Source organism: Chinchilla lanigera, unplaced genomic scaffold (assembly GCF_000276665.1).
Source record: "Chinchilla lanigera isolate Chin_1 unplaced genomic scaffold, ChiLan1.0 scaffold00121, whole genome shotgun sequence".
NCBI classification, from domain to species: domain Eukaryota; kingdom Metazoa; phylum Chordata; class Mammalia; order Rodentia; family Chinchillidae; genus Chinchilla; species Chinchilla lanigera.
This window is the reverse complement of record NW_004955522.1, coordinates 4273277-4292879: the sequence shown is the minus strand read 5'-3', so window position 1 is coordinate 4292879 and position 19603 is coordinate 4273277. Positions and strand designations below refer to the sequence as shown.

The 19603-nt window shown below is 58.2% G+C and overlaps 1 protein-coding gene across 1 annotated transcript in view; it reads right to left on the bottom strand.

Annotated features, from left to right (window-relative positions):
- Positions 1-19603, bottom strand: part of Cmip (c-Maf inducing protein) — a gene marked incomplete at its 5' end in the record, with an annotated part of 185887 nt that overhangs the window by 21461 nt on the left and 144823 nt on the right. Inside the window, 5 exon segments of the mRNA XM_005409360.2 lie at positions 2209-2562; positions 5999-6103; positions 7429-7532; positions 11362-11442; positions 14794-14856. Of these exon segments, the coding sequence (XP_005409417.1) occupies positions 2209-2562; positions 5999-6103; positions 7429-7532; positions 11362-11442; positions 14794-14856 (707 nt within the window).

Sequence of the window (19603 nt, the reverse complement as noted above, 5' to 3'; positions counted from 1 at the left end):
AGTTTAAGGCCCAAAATGAAGAGCTCGGCCCCACCCCACCAGGAACCGCTCTGCGAGCTCTGGGGCCCAGGCCCAGACCCCCACCCACGCCTTGGCAGCTGGGCCCGGCGGCAGGCAGGAGGGCTGGAGACCCAGCAGGAAGAACAGAGCCCTCGTTCACGAGCATGTTTACGAGGAAGGGAAAAATGTGCGTTGACTGCATGATGAAACTCAAACCCCGAGCGCTCGAGGAAAATTACAAGGGGGGTCCGGGCACCGGAGGCCTGGGTGTTCCCAGTGTTGACAGGTGAGGTGCAGGGCATGGCGCTGCCAGCTTCACCCTGGGCAAGGAGCCTCTCTGGGAACCCGGGCAGCTCAGCGGGCCCTTGCTTCAGGGCCGTGTGGCCAAGTGGGAGGGGCTGACTCTCCCCGCCTCGAGGAAGTCAGGGCAGAGACAAGTTCCGCGCTGCCCTGGGCTGTGCTGCCAGCGTCTGTGGCTGTGTCCTCACCTGGCCTCTGCTGCTGGGACCCTGGAGGTTGGCACAGACCCCACCTTTCCTGTCCGGGGCCAATGTGAGGGCAAAGGAGGCTCTTGGGGATGGCACTTCCACATTCTCTAGCAAGCCACAGGAAGCCGCTGTGTGGCCGACTGCACACTCGTGCCTGCACACGCGTGCACATGGGCATCCACCTCCACAGACCCCACACCCTCGCCTGCACACACGGGGCCACCTTGGGCCCCTCCCTGCCCACCTGCTGACCAGGCTGCAGGAACCTGGCGGACCACGATAGAGAATGAGGAGACGTGCGGCCTCAGGGAACCCCTGCTCACGCTGACCACACACCGGTGCCAGGCCGGGCAGCCCCTGCACCCGGGCAAGGGTCCCTGGCTTTAGACAGGCATCGCGGGTCAGATATGCATGACTCAGCCCATCAGGACAAGCCTGGCAGCCACATTGCTGCCCTGGGGGTACGGGTCAGGGGCTGGGACCCCTGAACACGGAGTAGGGCTCTATTCGGAAAGTAGGAGCCGCGAGCCAGGAGGAAGGGGGCACCGCTGAGGGTCTCCAGACCCACGCTTGCCCACGGGACCACAGAGCCCAGAGAAGGCCCGGCAGTGTGGCTGACAAGGCCACCGGAGCTGGACTCTGGGAACCAGGCGTGGGGGCGTGAGACGTGTTGAAGGCAGCTCGGAAAGTGCCTTGGGGGGCGAGGATGAAGCCTCCCACTCAAGTCAGAGAGCTGAGGTCTGGGGAGCGGTGGAGATGGGTCCCCAGCTCCCAGCTTGGAAATGGCACCACCCAGAGCAGAGGGGACCTCATCGCTCAGCACACCTGTGTGGAGCCTCCCGGGCCCAAGGCACCCGGGGCAGCTGCCTGCCGCAGAGATCACCCCATACAGGAGGCTCCTATGCGCACACAACTCGAGTGTGCACGGTGACCACGCAGGCACCCTGCGCAGGGGAGCAGGTGAACACGGCCACACCCATCCGCAGCAGGACTCCACCCCCACCTGGGCAGGGACCTGCCATCCACGCAGACACCAGCATGTGTGCACCGTGTCACACACCACGCACACAGAGCACACGGCTCAGACAAGATGAGCAGTCCTACACTGGTTCTCACACACACACACACACTCAACTCTTGTGTGCAAATGATCGTGCAAACACGCACCTGTCCTGCACAAACCAGTCCAAATACCTAGACACATGCACGCTTGTGCACTTACACACACAGTAGTCAAAACAGACAAATCGTCCACTACAGAAAAACCCACACACACGCCCACGCCCACCATGGCCACATAGAGACACACAGTCATGTACAAGCTCAAAACAAACCCACACATACACTAGAATGTGCAGAACTCCCAGGAGGCTGACATCCCAGCAGATGTATGCACACACTCACTCATACACGTGTGTGTAAACGTGCACCCTGCACAGGCCCCCAGGTGCACATTATACTCACAGCCAGGCACGCAACCCACACATCTGTATGCACACTCACGCACAGGACATATGTTCCTAGTGGCACACGTACAGCCACTGTGCACCCCCATGTGTCTTCACATCTGTGCAAGAACTCACGCCCCAGATATGCACGCTGCTCAGCCACACCCAACCCTGCCCACCTTGCACGAGTCAATCAACAAACAGGGCTGCTGTGAGTGGTGAGCAAGTATCCCCCGTCCCCAGCCCCTGCCGGGGACACGCAGGGCACTCACAGCAGCTTCAGGATCTCCACGTAGCAGCCGAGCGTGCGGTCGGCCTGGGGGCCCAGCTCGATGCTCATGGTGCTGCACGCGGGGCTGACCATGAGGCAGTCGATGAGGTTGGGCTCGCTGTCGTTGCCCGTGCTGGCCGTCAGCGCCGGCTTGGCAGTGCTGGTGCGCTCCACCTCCACGTGGATCTCGCTGGAGGCCACGACCACCGACTTGAGCCGCGCCTCGGACAGCGTGGCTTCCTGAGACACCAGGTCCGGGCTGGGGTGCAGAAGGCGCAGAGGTAAGGTGGGCTTCCGGTCGCACGGCTGCTGGCAGCCGTTCCGGATCTCCTTCAGGCTCGGGGAGTTGTCACGGCTGGGGAGAGAGGACACAGGGCGCGTGAGAACGGCACGCTGCACTCGGAGGCTTGGCTTCGGCCATCAGAACGGCCCTGAACCACAGCCGTGGCTTCGTGCTGGCTCACCGTGCAGGGGGACCGGGGTGCCGAACGCTCCCCAGCCCCCACGACGACGGAGCCACGAGGTGTCACAGCTGTGATCCCCGCTCTGGGAAGGAAGCAAGGGAGGCTCAGCCAAGCGAGTGCCCACTCAACATCCTGCAGGAGGAGGTGCGGACGGCACCCAGGCCCAGGGCCCTGCAGCACGGAGCAGCGGCTCAGGACACATCTGCAGGACGGGAGAGGGCAGGTTCTGCCCAGCACCTCCCCGGCCTCCTCCTGATGTCCCTGCGCCCCCACCTGCGCCCCCACCTGTACCTCTGCTTGCGCCCTGCAGTCTGGCTGTCCCCTCACTTCCACACCAGTGTCCCCCAGGGCCAGGCTCTGCTGTCCATCCAGCCAGGTGACACACATCCACCCTCGCCTGGGGCCCCACCCAAAGCTCCCAAACAGAGATGCTGGTCTGGGCCCTGGAGCCTGCACAGCCCTCCTTCGCTCCTCCCCGCCAGAGCATCTCAGCCCAACAGTATCCCCACGGTGCTTGCCCGGGTGTCACTAGGTGTCAACTGAGGAAGGAGCTCTGGGACATCGCTAATGTCACATCTGTTTGGACAGTCGTGACATGGAGCCTCTTTCCTGCAGGACTTGTCCGAGACTTGCCCTGGTCCCAGCTCCTGATCTCTTTGAATGGGCTCAGGGGAGCCCCATCCTATTCGGCAGGGAGAGACAGCAGTGTTTCCACAGATACCCTCGAGCTACCACCTTGGGCAGATGCCCCAGTCCTGTTTCTCATTCATGAGTCTGGGGAGCAGGGATCTGAAACCAGAGCTCTCTGACTGCAAAGCCCAGGCTGCTCCCCACGAGGGTGTCTTCCAAGATCCCTGAGAACCCTGTGCAGGTCCCTTCCTCTAGGAAGTCTGCCTTGATTTCTTCTTCCAACCACTGGCATCTTCCCTGCCCGTGAACTAACGCATGGCTCTCCACCCCTGAGTGGACTTGACTCCCATCCAGGGCCACATCTAAAAACTCCAAGTCCACCGAGCTGGGACCCTCTGGGGTGCGGCCTGGATACCAGTAATTGCCTAGGTTCCCACGTGTGTGGTCAGGTTGAGATCCACTCCCTACCCCTCCTGACACTGGGCGTAATTAGGAACAGCTGCCGGTCCACAACCGTCCCACATGCGCCACACATGCGAGCCCTGGGCCCCACACTGGCCTGGGCCTTGTGTACAGCAGCTCCGGGTCTGTGTGCAGAACTCGGACCCGATGCACAGCAGGGTCTGAATTTATCTTGTCCCTGCCATGAGCCAGGGCCAAGCAGAGCCCACCAAGGGTGTTTAATAAATATGCTTTAAAAATTTGCCAGGGGGGGAAAAAAAACAACCCACTGGCCAGCGTCCAGGCATTTTATGGTTGATGGAAAACTGCGTGTGGTCCATAGGGGGTGGGGCGACCTAAATCTCTCCTTTGCTTGGGACTTAATTTGCTCCCAAATGCTCCACACTCCATTCCCGCTGTTTGCCTTTGCTGGGATTTAGGAGTGGATTTTCAAGGCTGTTTGGCTCTGATCGGTGATTTTCCAGAGAGCCACGCTAACCTGGGTCAAGCTGTCTGTGCTTGTGCTTGTGAGTACATCGTGTGCCCACCGGAGCTCTGCGGACGGCCCGGAGGACAGCGCGGCTCTATGTCGGAGGAACTGACCAATAGGCGGGGGGCAGCTGAGTCCAGGAAACATCCTGGCAGCATCGGCTTCCTGGCGCGATGGCCTGGAGGGACTGGGAGCATCAGCTGGGACCCAGGTGTGGGCCCCGAGCGGCTCGGCTGTACCAGGCTGCAGGAAGGCGGCAGGGCCTGTGTATTCCGCCCCCATGGTCACGCTCACCGCCAGCCCATCCTCCACCCAGTGGCACTCGGAGTCAGGAACTGAAGTTGCAGCTGGTCCCTCCCCTACTCCAAATCCACTGCGAGCCCGTAATGTTCTCGGAACAGAAATTCCACACTGAAGCAGCCCAGCCTGAACTCAAGGTACTCACTCCAGCTACACTTTCACTTCTTTTCTCTCTCCTCAAGGCGCACCAACTCCTGCTGTGCCTCCACCTTCAGCACGTAGCACAATCAGCTGCGCACTTTAGGGATGCAGATTCCCAAGCCCATGTCCTAGGGACCTGCACTTGAAAGCAGCAGTCCAGGTGATTCTGAGGGAGGTGTTCAAGCCCTCAGTTGGAAAAACCCTGTGAGCACTGTTAACTCCATTCCTTCTTTGCAGGCACTATTCCCTCTGCCTGGACCGCAGCAGGAGATGTCAGTTTAAATGTTACCGCCTCCCTGAAGGACCCCTCTGTGATGGTTAATTTTGAGTGTTGACTTGACTGGATTGGGAAACGCCTAGAAAATCAGTAAAGCACACTTCTGGGTGTGTCTGTGAGGTGTTTCCAGAGATGACTGGCGTGTGGGACAGCAAACTGGGCGAGGAGCTGCCCTGGATGTTGGCAGCACCACCCAATAGGTTGGGGTCTGAAGGACATAACAGGAAGGAGGAGCCGTGTCCCCCAGCGCATCATCCCCCCTTGCTGTCTGAAGCTCTGCTCCACCACCTGGTTCCCACCACGACATCCTGTCTCATTACAGGACCAGACGCAAAGTAGCCAAAGGACCGGGGACTGACCGTCTGAAACTGCAAGCCAGAAAAACATTTCCTCCTTTAAACTGCTGATGTCAGGTATTTTATCACAGCTGAGAAGCTGGAGAACACACCTTCCTCACCTCCCACTAGAGCAGTCCTCAACTCTGGCCATGGGGGTACAAACAAACAAAGAAACAAATAATCAAAAAAAAAAAAAAATGCCAGGGCTGTCCAATTACATCAGCGTGGCAGTGGGTGGGGCCCAGGCATCCTTCCCCTCCTTTCTAGAGCCACTACTCCCACTTCGAAGGCAGACGCCAGGGCACACGCTGAGTTCTGCACTCCCACCTGTGAGGCTGCAGGGCAAGCCTAGAGACCAGCCCTGGTACCCACAAACACACAACACACACACACACACACACACACACACACACACCCACACACCCACATGTGTGCACACCCCACACATGCGTCTGCACGCCTGCCCTACAAACACACTCTCAGCTTGCTGCCCGGGAACACACAGCCCACCATCTCATGCTCACACACATTCAGCTACAGCGCCAGCTCCCAAAGCCCAGGCACCATGCAGCCAGTGCTGCTGACTTGGTGCCTGCTTTGTCCTCAGCGTCCCCGGCAGGGCCTGGGCAGCAGCTACTCCACCTCCCCGGCCTGGCCACTCTTGCCAACACGTGCCCACCCATGCCCTCCCAGCAGTGGCGGCAACTGACCTGTTGATGAACTCTTCGTAGCAGGAGTAGATGGCAGCCAGGCACACGGCCACCAGGTTGGGCAGGACCCGAGGGTGGGGGCAGTGCCCCGTGGGGCCGTGCATGCTGGAAGAGAGCAGAGGGCGGGTGAGAGGCCGCACGTGAGGGTTCCCACCGTGCTACCCAGGCCACCCCCTCTGCCAGCACAGCTCAGGGGGCCTCGAGAGCCTCTGCTATGTGCCCGGTGACAGCAGGCCGTGGCTCCTGGCTGCCCCAGTGCAGGTGGCGGAGGGCCCAGCTGCAGGCCGTGGACTCCAGATCCAAGGCACCTGCTTGGGACCCAGCTGAGCAGCCCAGCAAGCTCCTGAGATGCCACCCCAGCGTCCCAGGCCACAGCACGAGGAATTAGTGCCCTCTTCAATGGTGACAATGAGGAAGTGCTCCAGTCCCTGGAAAACCTCAGCACACATTGGCCGGCTGCCCCGGGGGGTTCTGGAGTAATCATCCACGACAGTTTATTATGGTCATCTTAGCACGGGGTCAGGGGTAGTCAGGGAGTCTTCACTGCACCAGCTATGTTCACCTGCCAGGGCCGGCTCTCTGCTGCAGTTTCCCATCTGTGGAACAGGCTGTTCCAGGCCTGGGGATGACACCCAAAACCTTTCTGGGAAATGTTCACTGCCGCTGCTGTCATTAAGACAGTCTATCCTGATAAAAGGCCACAAACCAAGCCCGGGGATCCTGAGGTCACCAGGGCTATGGAAATGCATCCCATCTGGGAAGTGGGTGTCTTTTCAGGAATCCACAGAACTGGTCTGACCAGGTGACTTAGGTTTTTCTTTAAAAAAAAGGAAGCATTGAACAACAAGGACAGCGAACCTGTATACCACCCCTGCACGTGCTTAGCACCTCACTGGTTCCCAAACTAACTGGGGGAAGTGGGGACCAGGAATCTCATTTTATAGACAGGGAAACGGAGGCACAGACCAAAAACTGAAAGGTTAAAAAAAGCAGAGCAAACAAGTGCCAAACACTAGAGTTGAGGAAGAACGTAAGTCTTTGGCTGCTTCCCGGCCAAGCCTGGGAGGACGATGCTTCCGTCCTGGACGTCACCCCTCGGGGCCCCTGGTGTGGACCCCTTCCCCAGCACCCAGCGAGCACAGCACAGGGTTGAGGGACCGAGGAGATGCTCACGTTACTTAGGACTGCATGGGCGAGCCAGGGCTTCCTCCTGCAGCGTCCTGTCCCGCTGCAGCTCCCCCGCCCGGGTGCCAGGAAGCAGGTTCAGAGAGGCACAGTGACGGGCTCAAGGGCACGGAGCAAGCGAGCGGCTCGGCCTGGGCCCCGCATAGCGGGAGAGCCAGTGGAGTGCGCAGACGGGACACGGGGCCTCGCCGGGTGTCACACGCATGAGGCACAGGTGTATGGGGACGAGGGGCCCCGAGACCCACCTCTGAATGAACTTCTTCACCACCTCCATGCCCGCGTTGAGCTCATTCAAGGCGAGGATGTACTCCTGAGTGAACAGCCTGAGCCTCGGGCACTTCCCGAAGTCCTGCGAGAGAGGCGGGCACGGAGCTGGGGATGCCGCCGGCACACGGGCGGGTGGCCAGGGCTGTGGCTATGGGGACGCTGCACGTCTCACCCTGGAGCACAGCATGGCCCAGCTGGGCTGCCCCGGCCGTGACCCCTGGTGGTCAGGCACCACGCCACGCTCAGGCCTCTCCCCGGTACCGTCCGAGGGACCCTCAGGGCCCAGCCTGACAGCCCTGGAAGCTGGCCCTCTTCGCGTGCAGGGCCTGAGTTCTCGCCCTGCTCTCCGAGCTGCACCAGAGGCGCTCAGAGCAGCAGGCAGCAGGGACAGATGCGAGGGTCACCAAGGCGGGACTAGACTTCTGGGGTGCAGGCAGCACTGGACCAACCACTCCCCATGTCTCCAAACTGCCACACCCTTCCTTCTGAGTGACAGGTGGGAAGTGGCCCCCAAGCCAGGCGCCTCCTGTGGGAAAGGGATGTGCCTGCTTCGGCCTCCTGGGGCCATCCCCGGGCTAGGCAGTCCCAGCTGCCCCCAACTCCAGGACTAAACTACGGGAGCACCTGTGACTGTGTGCTTTAGGCTGGAGAGAAAGCCATCCTCCAAAGCTTCACGAGCTGGGTGTGGCAGTGCACGCCTGTAATCCTAGCACTCAAGAGGCTGGGGCAGGAGGATCTCAAATTTGAGGCCAGCCGGGGCTACATGATGAGTTCATGGCCAGCCTGAACCACATAGTGAGACCTCGTCTCAAAAAACGAAACAAGGGGCCGGGGATTTAGCTCAGTGGCATAAGCGCCTACCTGGCAAGTTCAATTCCCGGTACCAAAAAAAAAAAAAAAACCTGAAACAAAAAGGTGCACGGGACACAGAAGGCAGACAGACAAGATCAGCAAAGGTAGGAAGGGCAAAGATGGGTGCATATGGGGAGCACAGGAGGAGGTGTGGGAGACGGTGTGCGTGTGTGGGCGGGGCCAGGTGAGGGCAGTGTGTGCTCCGGACGCGGAGGGTGCCGGGTGCAGGTGGCGGGTGACAGCGCCATCTGCGGTGGGAGGGAGGAGGCGCAGCACGGAGGCGAGGACCCACCTGACCGAGGCTGCCGCGGCCGTAGTGGGAGGAGGGGCGGCTCACCGTCTGTGACGGCAGCGGCTGAGGCTTCACCCAGGGGCCCTGCCCAGGACAAAGGGACCCTCTGCTCCAGCTGAGTGGCAGACATGAGTGGAGACTGACGTCCCCCACACATCCCACCAGCAGTGAGGGGCACAGTGTGGGTGGGGGATCTGCTGGGGGACTTGTCGGGAGACACAGGGGCCCTGGGGGACAGAGCCCTTCTGTTCATCCCCTCCTAAGGTCTAACTTGGTCAGGAACTGTGGGGTGGGGCAGTCAGGAAGGGCGAGGCGGGACATGCTTGCCCCGACCTGCTGGAAAAATGACAGGGTTCACCAGCAAGACGGCAGAGGGGTGCCCGGTGTCTCCAACTCATCCTGTTCCCTCCTTTGTGAAATCCATTGACAAGGCAGTCAGAGGGCTGGGGTGCAGCTCAGTGGTGGGGCAGTTGCCCAACCCATGCCAGGCTCTGGGCTTGATTCCCAGGACAAAAAAAAAAAAAAGCAACTCAAAGCTGAGTGTGGTAGCCCACACCTGTAATCCCAGCACTCTGGGAAGCTGAGGCAGGAGGATCATAAATTCACAGCCATCCGGCACCCCCACACTGGGGTCCCTGTAGGGTAGAGGGACTCAGCTCAAGGCCAGGCCACAGCTGTCAACTCTGGTCTGCTCTGGGGCTGTCTGATTTCTGTCTGATTCATGTGGACAACACTCCAGGCTGCGAAAGTCACTGAACCCGAGGGAAAAGCGCAGCTGGGACCTGGGAGCCACTGATATGCTGCCTGTTTCCCTTTGATGTCCGATGTTCCCCAAGAACCCTCAGGAGACAGTTCCTGGCCACACGGAATACGCAGGAGGGGATCACCCGTGCAGGTGCCAATGTGGCTCCACGCGCCCTGGGCTTCCGGCTCTGTCTCTGGTGAATTAAAGCCCTGCTTTGGAAGAGGAACCTTGGAACCTTTGCTCTGTACTTTGAAAGGGCCTGACCTCGACGCCCACCACACCCTCAGGGCACCTCAAAGTCTTTAGGCAGAGGCCCTTTCCTCCCTTGTACAGGCACGGAAGTTATGGCAGGACCCCTCCCACCTCCAGGGGAGGTTTCCTGCTATCTTGGAAAAAGAACCACACAGGACATCCCTGTCTTGCATTCAGAAAACAAACAAATTTATCCCAGATCCAAGAGGATCTTGAAAATAAGCAATAATTCCACTTCAGCTTGGGATTGCTCAGGGTAGAGAATGGTCAAAAGGACTCATTCCAGGACCAGCAGGATTCACTGAGTAGTGGCTGCCTGGAACGCTGCACAGGGCGGAGAAGCTATCTCCAAATCTGCAGGAAGAGTGCAGCCATCCATTAGTGATGTCTGCCACGGATGCAGGCGGGAAGTGCCACAAGCTCAGAGCAGAGAGGGTGGATGGGCCTGACCTCAGGCGTCTGCTTCTAGCTGCTCTTCAGACCCTAGTTCTCTGCCAGCCTTTCTGGGCCCCAGACCTTTCCAAGGTGCAGGATATCACACTCTCACTGTGCTCTGCACTCTGCCTGGAGGCTGCCTGTTCTTATTCCTAGCTGGGCCCTGAGACTAGGCAGCAGACCTTACTAATTAAACCTCAGTGTCCCCACATGTAGTATGGAGAAGATAATATTTGCCACTATCGCTGGAATAATAGGATGAACCCTAAGGGCCACACAGGTGACAATGCAAGCGAACTGCACATTTGTATTTATCAAAGTGAACTAACGCCATCCTTATTGAGACTTCTGTTGTATCCCTGCGTGTCCCTTCCCTGCTTGCGGACAGCATCGTGCTCCTACGCCGTGAGCTCTGGTTGTCCTGTCCCCCACTTGGGTTGTGTCTGTTTCTCAGACTTTCCTTGCTTACAATGGCTGGGGCGGTTCTGGAGGTGTTTTGTAGACCATCTCTCAACTGGGGTCCAGGTGACAGTTAGCTCACCATGAGCCTGGGGCCCTGGGCATGGAAGGGAGACCCCGCAGGGGCAGTGCCACTTTCACAATTCATATCGAGGTCTGCTCTGTGTTTTTTCTTTTTTCTTTTTTTTTGTTTTTTTTTTCCAGTACTGGGAATAGAACTCACGACCTTGCACTTGCCAGGCAGGCGCTGTGCCGCTCAGCTAAATCCCCAGCCCCCGAGGTCTGCTCTGTGAACATGACTCATCCCTGTGGGCATTGACCTTTACCACCCGCTGGGGTCATATCTGCCAAGTTTCCTTACCAGGAAACTTTTTTTTTTTCCTTTTGAGTTCTGGGATTGAACTCAGGGCCTTTGCCCTGAGCAACATCTTTGGCCCTTGGGGGAAAGACAATTTTTTAAGCAAATTTTGAGACAGTGTCTGATCAAATTGCTAAGTTGCCCAGGTTGGGCTCAAGCTTGCCATCCTCCTGTCTCAGCCTACCGAAGTGCTGGGTTTTCAGGAGTGCACCCTCTGCTCTTCTCCCTTCCACCGTGTGCCCTCTGGAAGAAGGCCCTGTACACAGCCCACCCCAAGGACCTAGCGGGCGGAACACACTGGGAAACACCTGTCTCCCCCTACTGGTCACAGTATTTCTGTTATTCTTACGACGGTGAGATCCTTCGCGTCACCTTAATGGAAAAAATACAGCCATGGAGACGCAGGCTGTACAAAGCCCCAGCTCCTCATCCAGAATCTGCTGGGCCCAACCCTGCTCCCAAGTCTGCAGGAAACCAAGAGGCTGGGGCAGGCACGCGCAGTGGTGTCGGGCACTCACCATGTTATGCTTGAGGATTCTCTGGACCACAGGTGTGAACACCTCGATGACCACCATGGACCGGGGCCGCTCTCTGCAGTGCTGCGGGGAGAAGGGCTCGGTCAGCGCAGGGGTCAGCATCCTGCCCGCGGCTGGCTGCTTCTCGCAGGCCGGGGACTTGAGCCCAGCAGGCAGCCTGTCTCTCTTGCGGAATATCACTGCAGAGCTTATTTTAAACCAGGCTTTGTATTTTCAGAGCAGTTTCAGGTTCACAGCAAAACTAGGAAGGTGGTGAGGTGGCCCATGTGCACTCCGTCCCCCAAGCCACACAGCTGCCCCATTCGTTACAGGGATGAGGGTGCCCTGGGGTGTCTGTCGCCCGTGGCCCACGGCTTGCCTGAGTTACCTTGGTGAGGCCTAGTCCATGGGTCTGCACAAGTGACAAGGATGCATCTCCATTGCCGGGTAGCACACAAAGTAGGTTCTCTGCCCTGAAGCCCCCTGTGCTCTGCCTTCAGCCTCCCCTCCCCCACCCGGCGCCACCAATGCCTGTGCTGGCTCTACGATCCCGCCTCTGCCAGAATGTGACAGCCAAGTCACTCCTCCAGCTGAAACTCAAGGGACCTGAGTGGCTTGTACTTTTGGCCTTTGGAATGTTTGCACACACACAAGGAGGTATGTACAGGGAGGAGACTTCAGTCTAAACCTGAGATCCAAATACTTTTTTACACATAGCCTGTAGGTAGTTTCACGTAGTATTTTAATGGGCCTATGTTTCTTAGAAGTAAGTTTTCTGTTGTACTGGCTTTGTGGTACTGGGGTTGAACTATGGGTCTCTGTACTGAGCTACATCCTTGGCCCTTTTATTCTTTATTTTGAAACAGGAGCCTCTTAAGTCACTAAGTTTCCTGGGCTGGGCCCCATCCTGTGATCCTCCTGCCTCAGCCTCCTAGAGTGCTAGAATTAGAGGTGCGCACCACCACGCCTGGCAGCGTGCCTGTGTTTGACGGTAACCTGTCAGGTGTGCAGTTTTCCACTCACGATGTCATGTGAGTACGTAAAATTTTGGATTTGGGAACATTTCAGATTTGGGGTTAGCAGTGCTAAGCCCATAGCTGGAACTTCATAGCATGCAGCTGTTTTGGTTTGGTTTCTCTCACTTGGTCATGCACTTAAGGTTCCTCCCAATCTTTCTGTGGCCTGAGAGCTCATTTCCAGGCTGAGTAGGACGCACGTGTGGATGTACTGTGGTTTATTCATTCACTCACCTCCTGAAGGATGTCTGGGTTGCTTTCAAGTTCTGGGAATTATGACTAAAGTTGCTATAAACACCTCTACATAGATTTCTGTTTAGATGTAAGCTTTAAACTCATTTGAGTGAAACCAAGAAGCACCTTAGCTTCTTCTTGTCTTCATTTTTTGGAGTTAAAAAAAGAAAAAAAAGCAGATGTCGTAAGATCTTTTGTTTGCTTTTTGCTCTGATTTTAAAGTCTGAGACTGTTTCAGATGACACAGACAAGGAGTCCATCCTGACACGATTCTTATCTTTCCATGAGACTTGCAGAGTCAAGTTTTAGCAGGCCAGGAGTGACGGGCCTAGAAAGCCAGGTCCGAGGACACCCAGGTCTAGGACACTGGAAATCCTCCGAACTTGTCCACTGAGGATCTAACAATCAGGCAGCGATGTGCGGGCCAGTTTGGGGCTCAGCGCAACTTTCTTCACCAGCACCCTGCTGTTTAGAGTTGTTCCCACCCCGCTGGCCGGCCCTCGCCCCTGCTGCCGGCACATGCTTCCAGCCATGCAGCCCCCGGAGGTGCCGAGACTGCAAACCCTGGATGAGGCCTGGGGGCCTGGGATGGGGGAACTAGGGCTTTTCTGGGGGATCTGGATAAGTAAACTTTGCTCAGATCCTGGGTCCCAGGCTTGGGCGCCTGGCCCCAGCTGCCTGGCAGGTCTCAAGCTTGGCTCCGAGGAGGCCAGGCTGCCAGCTTGGTTTTCCTCCAGTCCCCTCCTGGGGTGCAACCCCAAGGGGAGAACAGCCCAAGGTTCACAGGCCACTGGTGGCCCCTCGAGCCCGAGGCAGAAGACACCAGGCTGGTTTCTCCCAGCTCACCCTTTCTCAAGCCACGCCCCCAGGAGCCCTAGGTCAGGCTGACTCTCAGCGGACAGCCATGGTTGAAGAACAGATGTTTGAAAATTGTAAGGTCTGAGAGAAACCACAGCTGGAGAGGACAGCGCGGGTGGGCACATCTGGATTAAACCAGACAGACCATGGGAGAGGAGACCGGAGGGAACCCTCAGCTAGGGGACTCCACCCGGGGAGGGTCTGACACTCTGAGTGGCGGGGACGCAGCTCCTCGAGTGCCCTCAGGAGCCAAGATCTGTGTGCACACGTGCACACCGCATGGGTGCCCTCCACGCAGACCAGAGGGCACACGCTGTGCACACTGCCAGGAAGAGAGAGGGTGTTTGGGCCCTGACGCGCACCTGGGCACTTGGGTGAACAGGCGTGTGTGGCTGGGGGCATCTTCTGATGGTGAGGCAGGGCTGGAGGGCACAGCACAGCGCCGTCCCCCCGCCCAAGCTCCCAGCCCTGACACTGCAACTCCACAGAGCGCAGCCTGTGACACGGAAAGGGGCGGGACCCTGCATCCTGTGCTGGGGAGCCAGGAGGGAAGGGGAAGGGGGCGGGGCAGCAAGTTAGTGAGATAGGGCCGGCCGCGGCAGACCCAGCCCATGCGTCATTCCAAGGACATCAAATCATTACATAAAATGCAAACTGCAGCCAGGCGTGGTGGCGCACGCCTGTAATCCCAGCACTCGGGAGGCTGAGGCAGGAGGATCGTTGTGAGTTCAAGACCAGCCTGGGCTACAAAGTGAGCTCAAGCCCAGCCTGAGGTGCATAGCAAGACCCTGTCTCAAAAAGACCAAAAAAAAGCAAACTGGTTTGTGTGCTGGACAGGCCCCTAGGCCGCCAAGCTGGGCCTGGGGAATGAGGGATGCCCGGTGCCTGCGTGGCTGGCACGTGCTGTGTGAATTGACTGCGGGGCTGGCACCTGGGTCCTGGGACCAGATGCCCTGCTCTGCAGCTCCTGCAGGCTGACCTGGTGTCCGCTGCCAACTTCTCCCATTGAGGGAAAGCCCCACGGCTGGGCTCCCACTGTGGGCCAGATGGTGTGGGAGAAGCTTCGGCTAAGAATAACCCAGCCCTGACGTCAAGAACCCAGGAAATCGGCTCAAACGGCCTCCCAAGATGGCCGGAAGTTATTCCAAAGGTAGGCCAGATGCTCCCCCAGACCCTGCGCTGCGACCCCACACGCTCCTCCACCCGTCTGTAGGTGTAGCCCTCAGGACAGACACCTCGCATGCCCTCCGCCTGGGTCCGGGGCCCTGAGCCAGGCAAACCCACCCTGCAGCCTGGGACACTTCTCCCGCTCTGGCCTCACCCGTACCTTGCAGAAGAATTCACAGAGATCTGGTGGTGGATGGTTGTTTTCCAGCAAGGGAGCGATTGCCTGAAAGACAAGGAAGAGACACCGGTGGTGCACAGTAGGGCCAGCGCGCGTGTCACCAGGAGAGGTGAGGCAGCAGGGCACAGCTGGTCAGTGGCAGGACAGGGCCCAGGGTGACCACTGAAGAGGGGGACATAGAGTGGGCAGATAAAGCCCATTTTCTAACCTGGGCTTCTGCTGAGAGTCTGATCAAAGATCCCCACCCATCCCAGAAGCTTAGGGGTTTCACGACCCACTGGCGGCTGTCCTTATTCCTGAAAGATCCACAGTCCCGGATGAAAAGGATGTCACAGGAGGCAAATATCTCTCCACACAGCCTTCTGCTTTATGTAAGGGGCCTGAGCGCACTGGGATCTTGGTGTCTATGGGGCCCTGGAACCTGACCCCCGCAGACACTGCGTGATGACACTCAGGCTGGCAGCAGGGTCCCCAGGGCAAACTGGTTTTGCCACTTGCTGGCAGTGTGGCCACCAGAGGTGGCTGCTTCACCTCGCGGGACCCTCACTGCTCCCGGAAGTCACGCAGGGGCCGGAAGAGGGACCCAGGGGAAGCTGTGCTCCTCGGTCCCCACTGCGATGGCCCTCTGTGGTAGCCTATCCTGTGTACTGCAGGGGACAGACAGCGTCGCCAGTCCCGACGACTGCAAGCCAGGACTCTCCAGCCGGAGTGACGGCCCAAACTGTCCCGAGACACATGTCATTTCATGCTAAGGCAGACACTCACTGCTCCTGGAACTGATTTCCTCGAAGCCTCCTCCACCTAGCAGAGCAGTACTAACGCTTCTGCTCACTGGGGACACGGGGGAAAGGAAGTGTCACCGGACATCGGTAAGAGCCACTGGGCAGATCAGGTGCTCAGAATGAGGTCATCGAGGTCAGACGTGCCATCTTCCCAGAAAGCGCCAACCACTGGGATGACACACAGAGTTGGGACAGGCCCCTGGCCGCCCCGCTCCATAAGGTGTCCACTGCCCACAGGTGACACTGAAATTATTATTATTTTTTTGAAACAGGGTCTCAATATGTAGTTCAGGCTGGCCATGAACTCACTGTGTAGCCCAGGCTGGCCTCAAACTCACAGCGATCCTCCTGCCTCAGCCTCCTGAGTGTTAGGATTATAGGCAGGCACCACCATGCCCGGTGACACTTCGAAATTATAACTGACATGAAATCACTGATTTGGGACGAAAGGAAACCTACTCCCCTAGTCACACCAACCCTAGTCCCACAAAGCCACTGGGACCAGCACTACAGATAGTGATGAGGGGGTACAGGGGCTCAGTGTCCCTGCACCATGCCAGGTGGTGGGTGTCAGCACTGCCCCTTTCTCAGAGGGGAAACTGAGGCCAGCAAGACGAAGACTGGGGGCCAAGGGCCCTGTCAGAAAGAAGCAGAGCAGGACCTGAACCGGGTCTGGGACCCCAGGGCCTGTGTCCTCCTGTGTGCTGTCCACACAACTGGGGAACAAAGGACCCTCCTGGGGACGACTGTGTTTGAGCAGACACTGGCAGTGAAGGATGAACCCGGAACGCGAGGGCTCAGGTGGCCCTGTCCTTGTCACAGCCACCGCCCAGGAGGACCAGTGCAGATACCAAGACTGAACTCTGCAAGCAGCCACGGAAGGAGCCGGGCAGGGTGCAGGGCCCTCGAGTTGGATCCACACAGTTCCTGGCACACTAGGCCACCGCCACCGTCTCCTCCTATCCATTTATTTATTTTTGTGGCACTGGAGATTGAACCCAGGGCTTTGGCACTGAGCTATACCCCAGCCCTTTTTAGAAGTTTTTAATCTTGAGACAAGGCTTCACTAAATTGCTTAGTCTCCCGGACTGGGCTGGAATTTGTGATTCTCCTGCCTCAGCCTCCCGGAGTGGTGTGATGACAGGCATGTACTTCCACATCTGGCTGCAGGTCTTCTTTTGTAACGGCTCTGAGCGAGCCATGAGGCACAGGGCAGGGGTGAGGGACCAGCCAGGCACTGCCTCAGATGTGGGCTTGGAATTCGCAGGACCACTGTGTCACTTGATCCTCAGGGCAAACCCGGGAGGTCAAGCGCAACTGTTTCCCTTTGTGCAGACAGAGACGAGGGTCTGGGAGTCCTGCCCTGGTCACACAGTGGGGACCAGCTTTAAATGTATAGTTAACGCACAAGCCCATCTTTCTGTGGAATCTTGTACAATCCTGGCGCTCTGCTCAGCAGCATATAGGCGCCTCGGCTCACAGAACCCTCCCAGCAGCGATATCAGTAAGCCCGGAACGATGAGACTGAGGCGGCCTGGAGCTTATGCTGGCTGGAAATGACTAGAACGCCATCTGGTTAAATAAAAAAGACCTAGAGGCACTTAGAACAGGGTGCACATAGGGGACCTCTCTGTCCCCTGAGCTACTGGACACTACTGCGTCAAGCCAGAGATGCTCCCGACCTGACAATGCCAGAAGCGCTTCTTGAAGAACTGTCTGCTCTCGAATGTCACTAGCACTGAAGGTGAGGGTCCGGGATACGAGACCCGGATCGATCTTTAGCCCTGGAAGGGTCTCCCTGACACCGTCAGTAGATGAGCAGGACGCTCGAGGCCAGCCTGGGCTTCACAGGGAGACCCCGGCTTCAGAAACAACTGAAACGAACTAACGAAAGCCCCAAGTGCAGGGTAACTCACCCTGCATCTCATCGTTCGTGCTAAAAAAATCCCACAGCACAATCCGTGTGACTGTCACCACCAGAAAGCGGGGATGTCTCTGAGGAGGCCCAGGGACACACAGGGCACACTCTCGTTTTTAACCGCGCCCAGAGGCTCCTGGAACACTTACAGCGTGAAAGACACAGCTGGGGCCACAGTTCCCCACCTGGGGACGCAACCGATCAAACCAAAAACGTCTGGAGAACAGAACACGGAGCTGGGGATATAAGCCCATTGGCACAAGCGCCTGCTTGACAAGCACAAGGTCCTGAGTTCAATTCCCGGCACAAAAAAAAGATCCCCAACTTCAGAACAGAACATGGGAGACTTTTTCTCATCACTGTGCCCTAAGCGACACGGCATGACAACTATGCAGTGTCCACACTGCTGGACAGCAGGTGTGATCTAGAGACTTCAAGCGCCCAGAGGATGCATGCAGGTGCAAACACCACGGCTTTTTATACAGGAACCTGAGCATTTGCGGATCTTGTTATCCATCGGGGGTCCTGGAAGCGATTCCCCATGAATAGAGGGATGACTGGAGTTTTTATGCAAATTAGAAGCTCTCCTGTTCACCGCCCAAGATCGTAGCCAGGTGTGAAGCCAGGTGTGAAGTCAGCTCTAAACTTGAACTCAGGTCTAGCATTAAGGCCCTTTTTTTTGCAGTACTTGAACCTAGAGTTTCACACCTGCTGGGCAAGCGCTCCACCGAGCTACATCCTCAGCCCTTTTTATTTTGAGACAGTGTCTCACTAAGGTGCCAAGGCTGGTCCTGAAATTGCGATCCTCCTGCCTCGGCCTCCTGAATAGCTGGGGCTAGGGGTGTGCGCCACAGTGCCTGGCTAAGCCTACATCCCTCACCACACGCTGAGCTTAGCGGGACCACAGCTGGGCCTGTGTGGTGACACCGCGAATGTTAGCCACTGAGGGTCCCACAGCTTGGGTGCCTGGTGGAGGCCAGGGAGAAAGCAGCCCAAGTTCTGGAGGGAAACGGGCACGCAGAAATCAGCAAGCTCAGCTAGGAGAGGACTGTGGGCGCTGGGTCGGACAGGGCGAGGCAGCTGCTGCCCGGGGTGGAGGCTCCCGACGCCCCCTAACACTCTGCCAGCTGTGGTACCAATGAGGGGCACTGCGGGGGGTGCAGCGTGGGGCAAGGGGCCAGGCCACGGCTCTGGCTCTTCTGGGTTCTCAGCTCCTGCCAGTGAAGGATTCCACTCGGCCACCCTATCTGGGTCACTGCAGCCGGGATTTCTTGGGTCCGCATCTCCTTCCCAGGCCCCTGGTGAGCACACAGCCTTCACCTCCCTCCAGACCGCGGCGCCCAGAGGGGCCCTCCGGAGGAAATGTCTCCCCTTCCTTCCCGGCAGCCTGGCTGCCTCCAGGCTCCTCCTACCTCCACGCGCGGGTCCCCTGGCTGTCCGCCTCTCCCTGTGAGAGCCACTCCTGACCTCTCTCCCGTAGGCCCTCCACGGCCTGGCCTGGCCACCTCCTCCCGGAAGTCCTCAGGCAGGCCCTCCCGGGCGGAGGAGGCTGAGGGCCTCTCTTCTGAGACCTCAAGTCTGGTCTGGATTCTGAGGCGTCCTGCAGGTGCCTCATGCACAGAAACCCAGCCCGGCATGGCCCACCCTGATGAACACCCCTCCAGGGCTCAGAGCGGGTGCTGCACATGCATGGGCTCAGAAGTCTGCCGCGTGAGCTGACAGCAGCTGCAGGGGCGGGGGCGGCTGGGTGCTGGGGTCAGCAAGGGAAGGCCATGGGTATTCAGCAGCCACCCTCGAGCACCTACTATGCATCAGCACCTGGGGGGCTGCCCTGCCCTGCTGTCCGCACTCGCAGGCCTGGGGCCCACTTCCTGCTGTCCATGCGGGACCCAGTGAGGCTTGCTGGGAGAAGACCAAGGGGCAGGGGACTGGACACAGCCCTTGTCACAGGCTGCAGGTGTAGGACCTCCGGGCCTGTGTGTTCTAGGCTTCCTCCAGCACACGGAGCTCTACCTCTCCTTTCAACTCTACTTTTCTCTCCCAGACTCCCACTTTCTTATGCTTTATGCTCTAGCAGCACTGAAACTTCCAG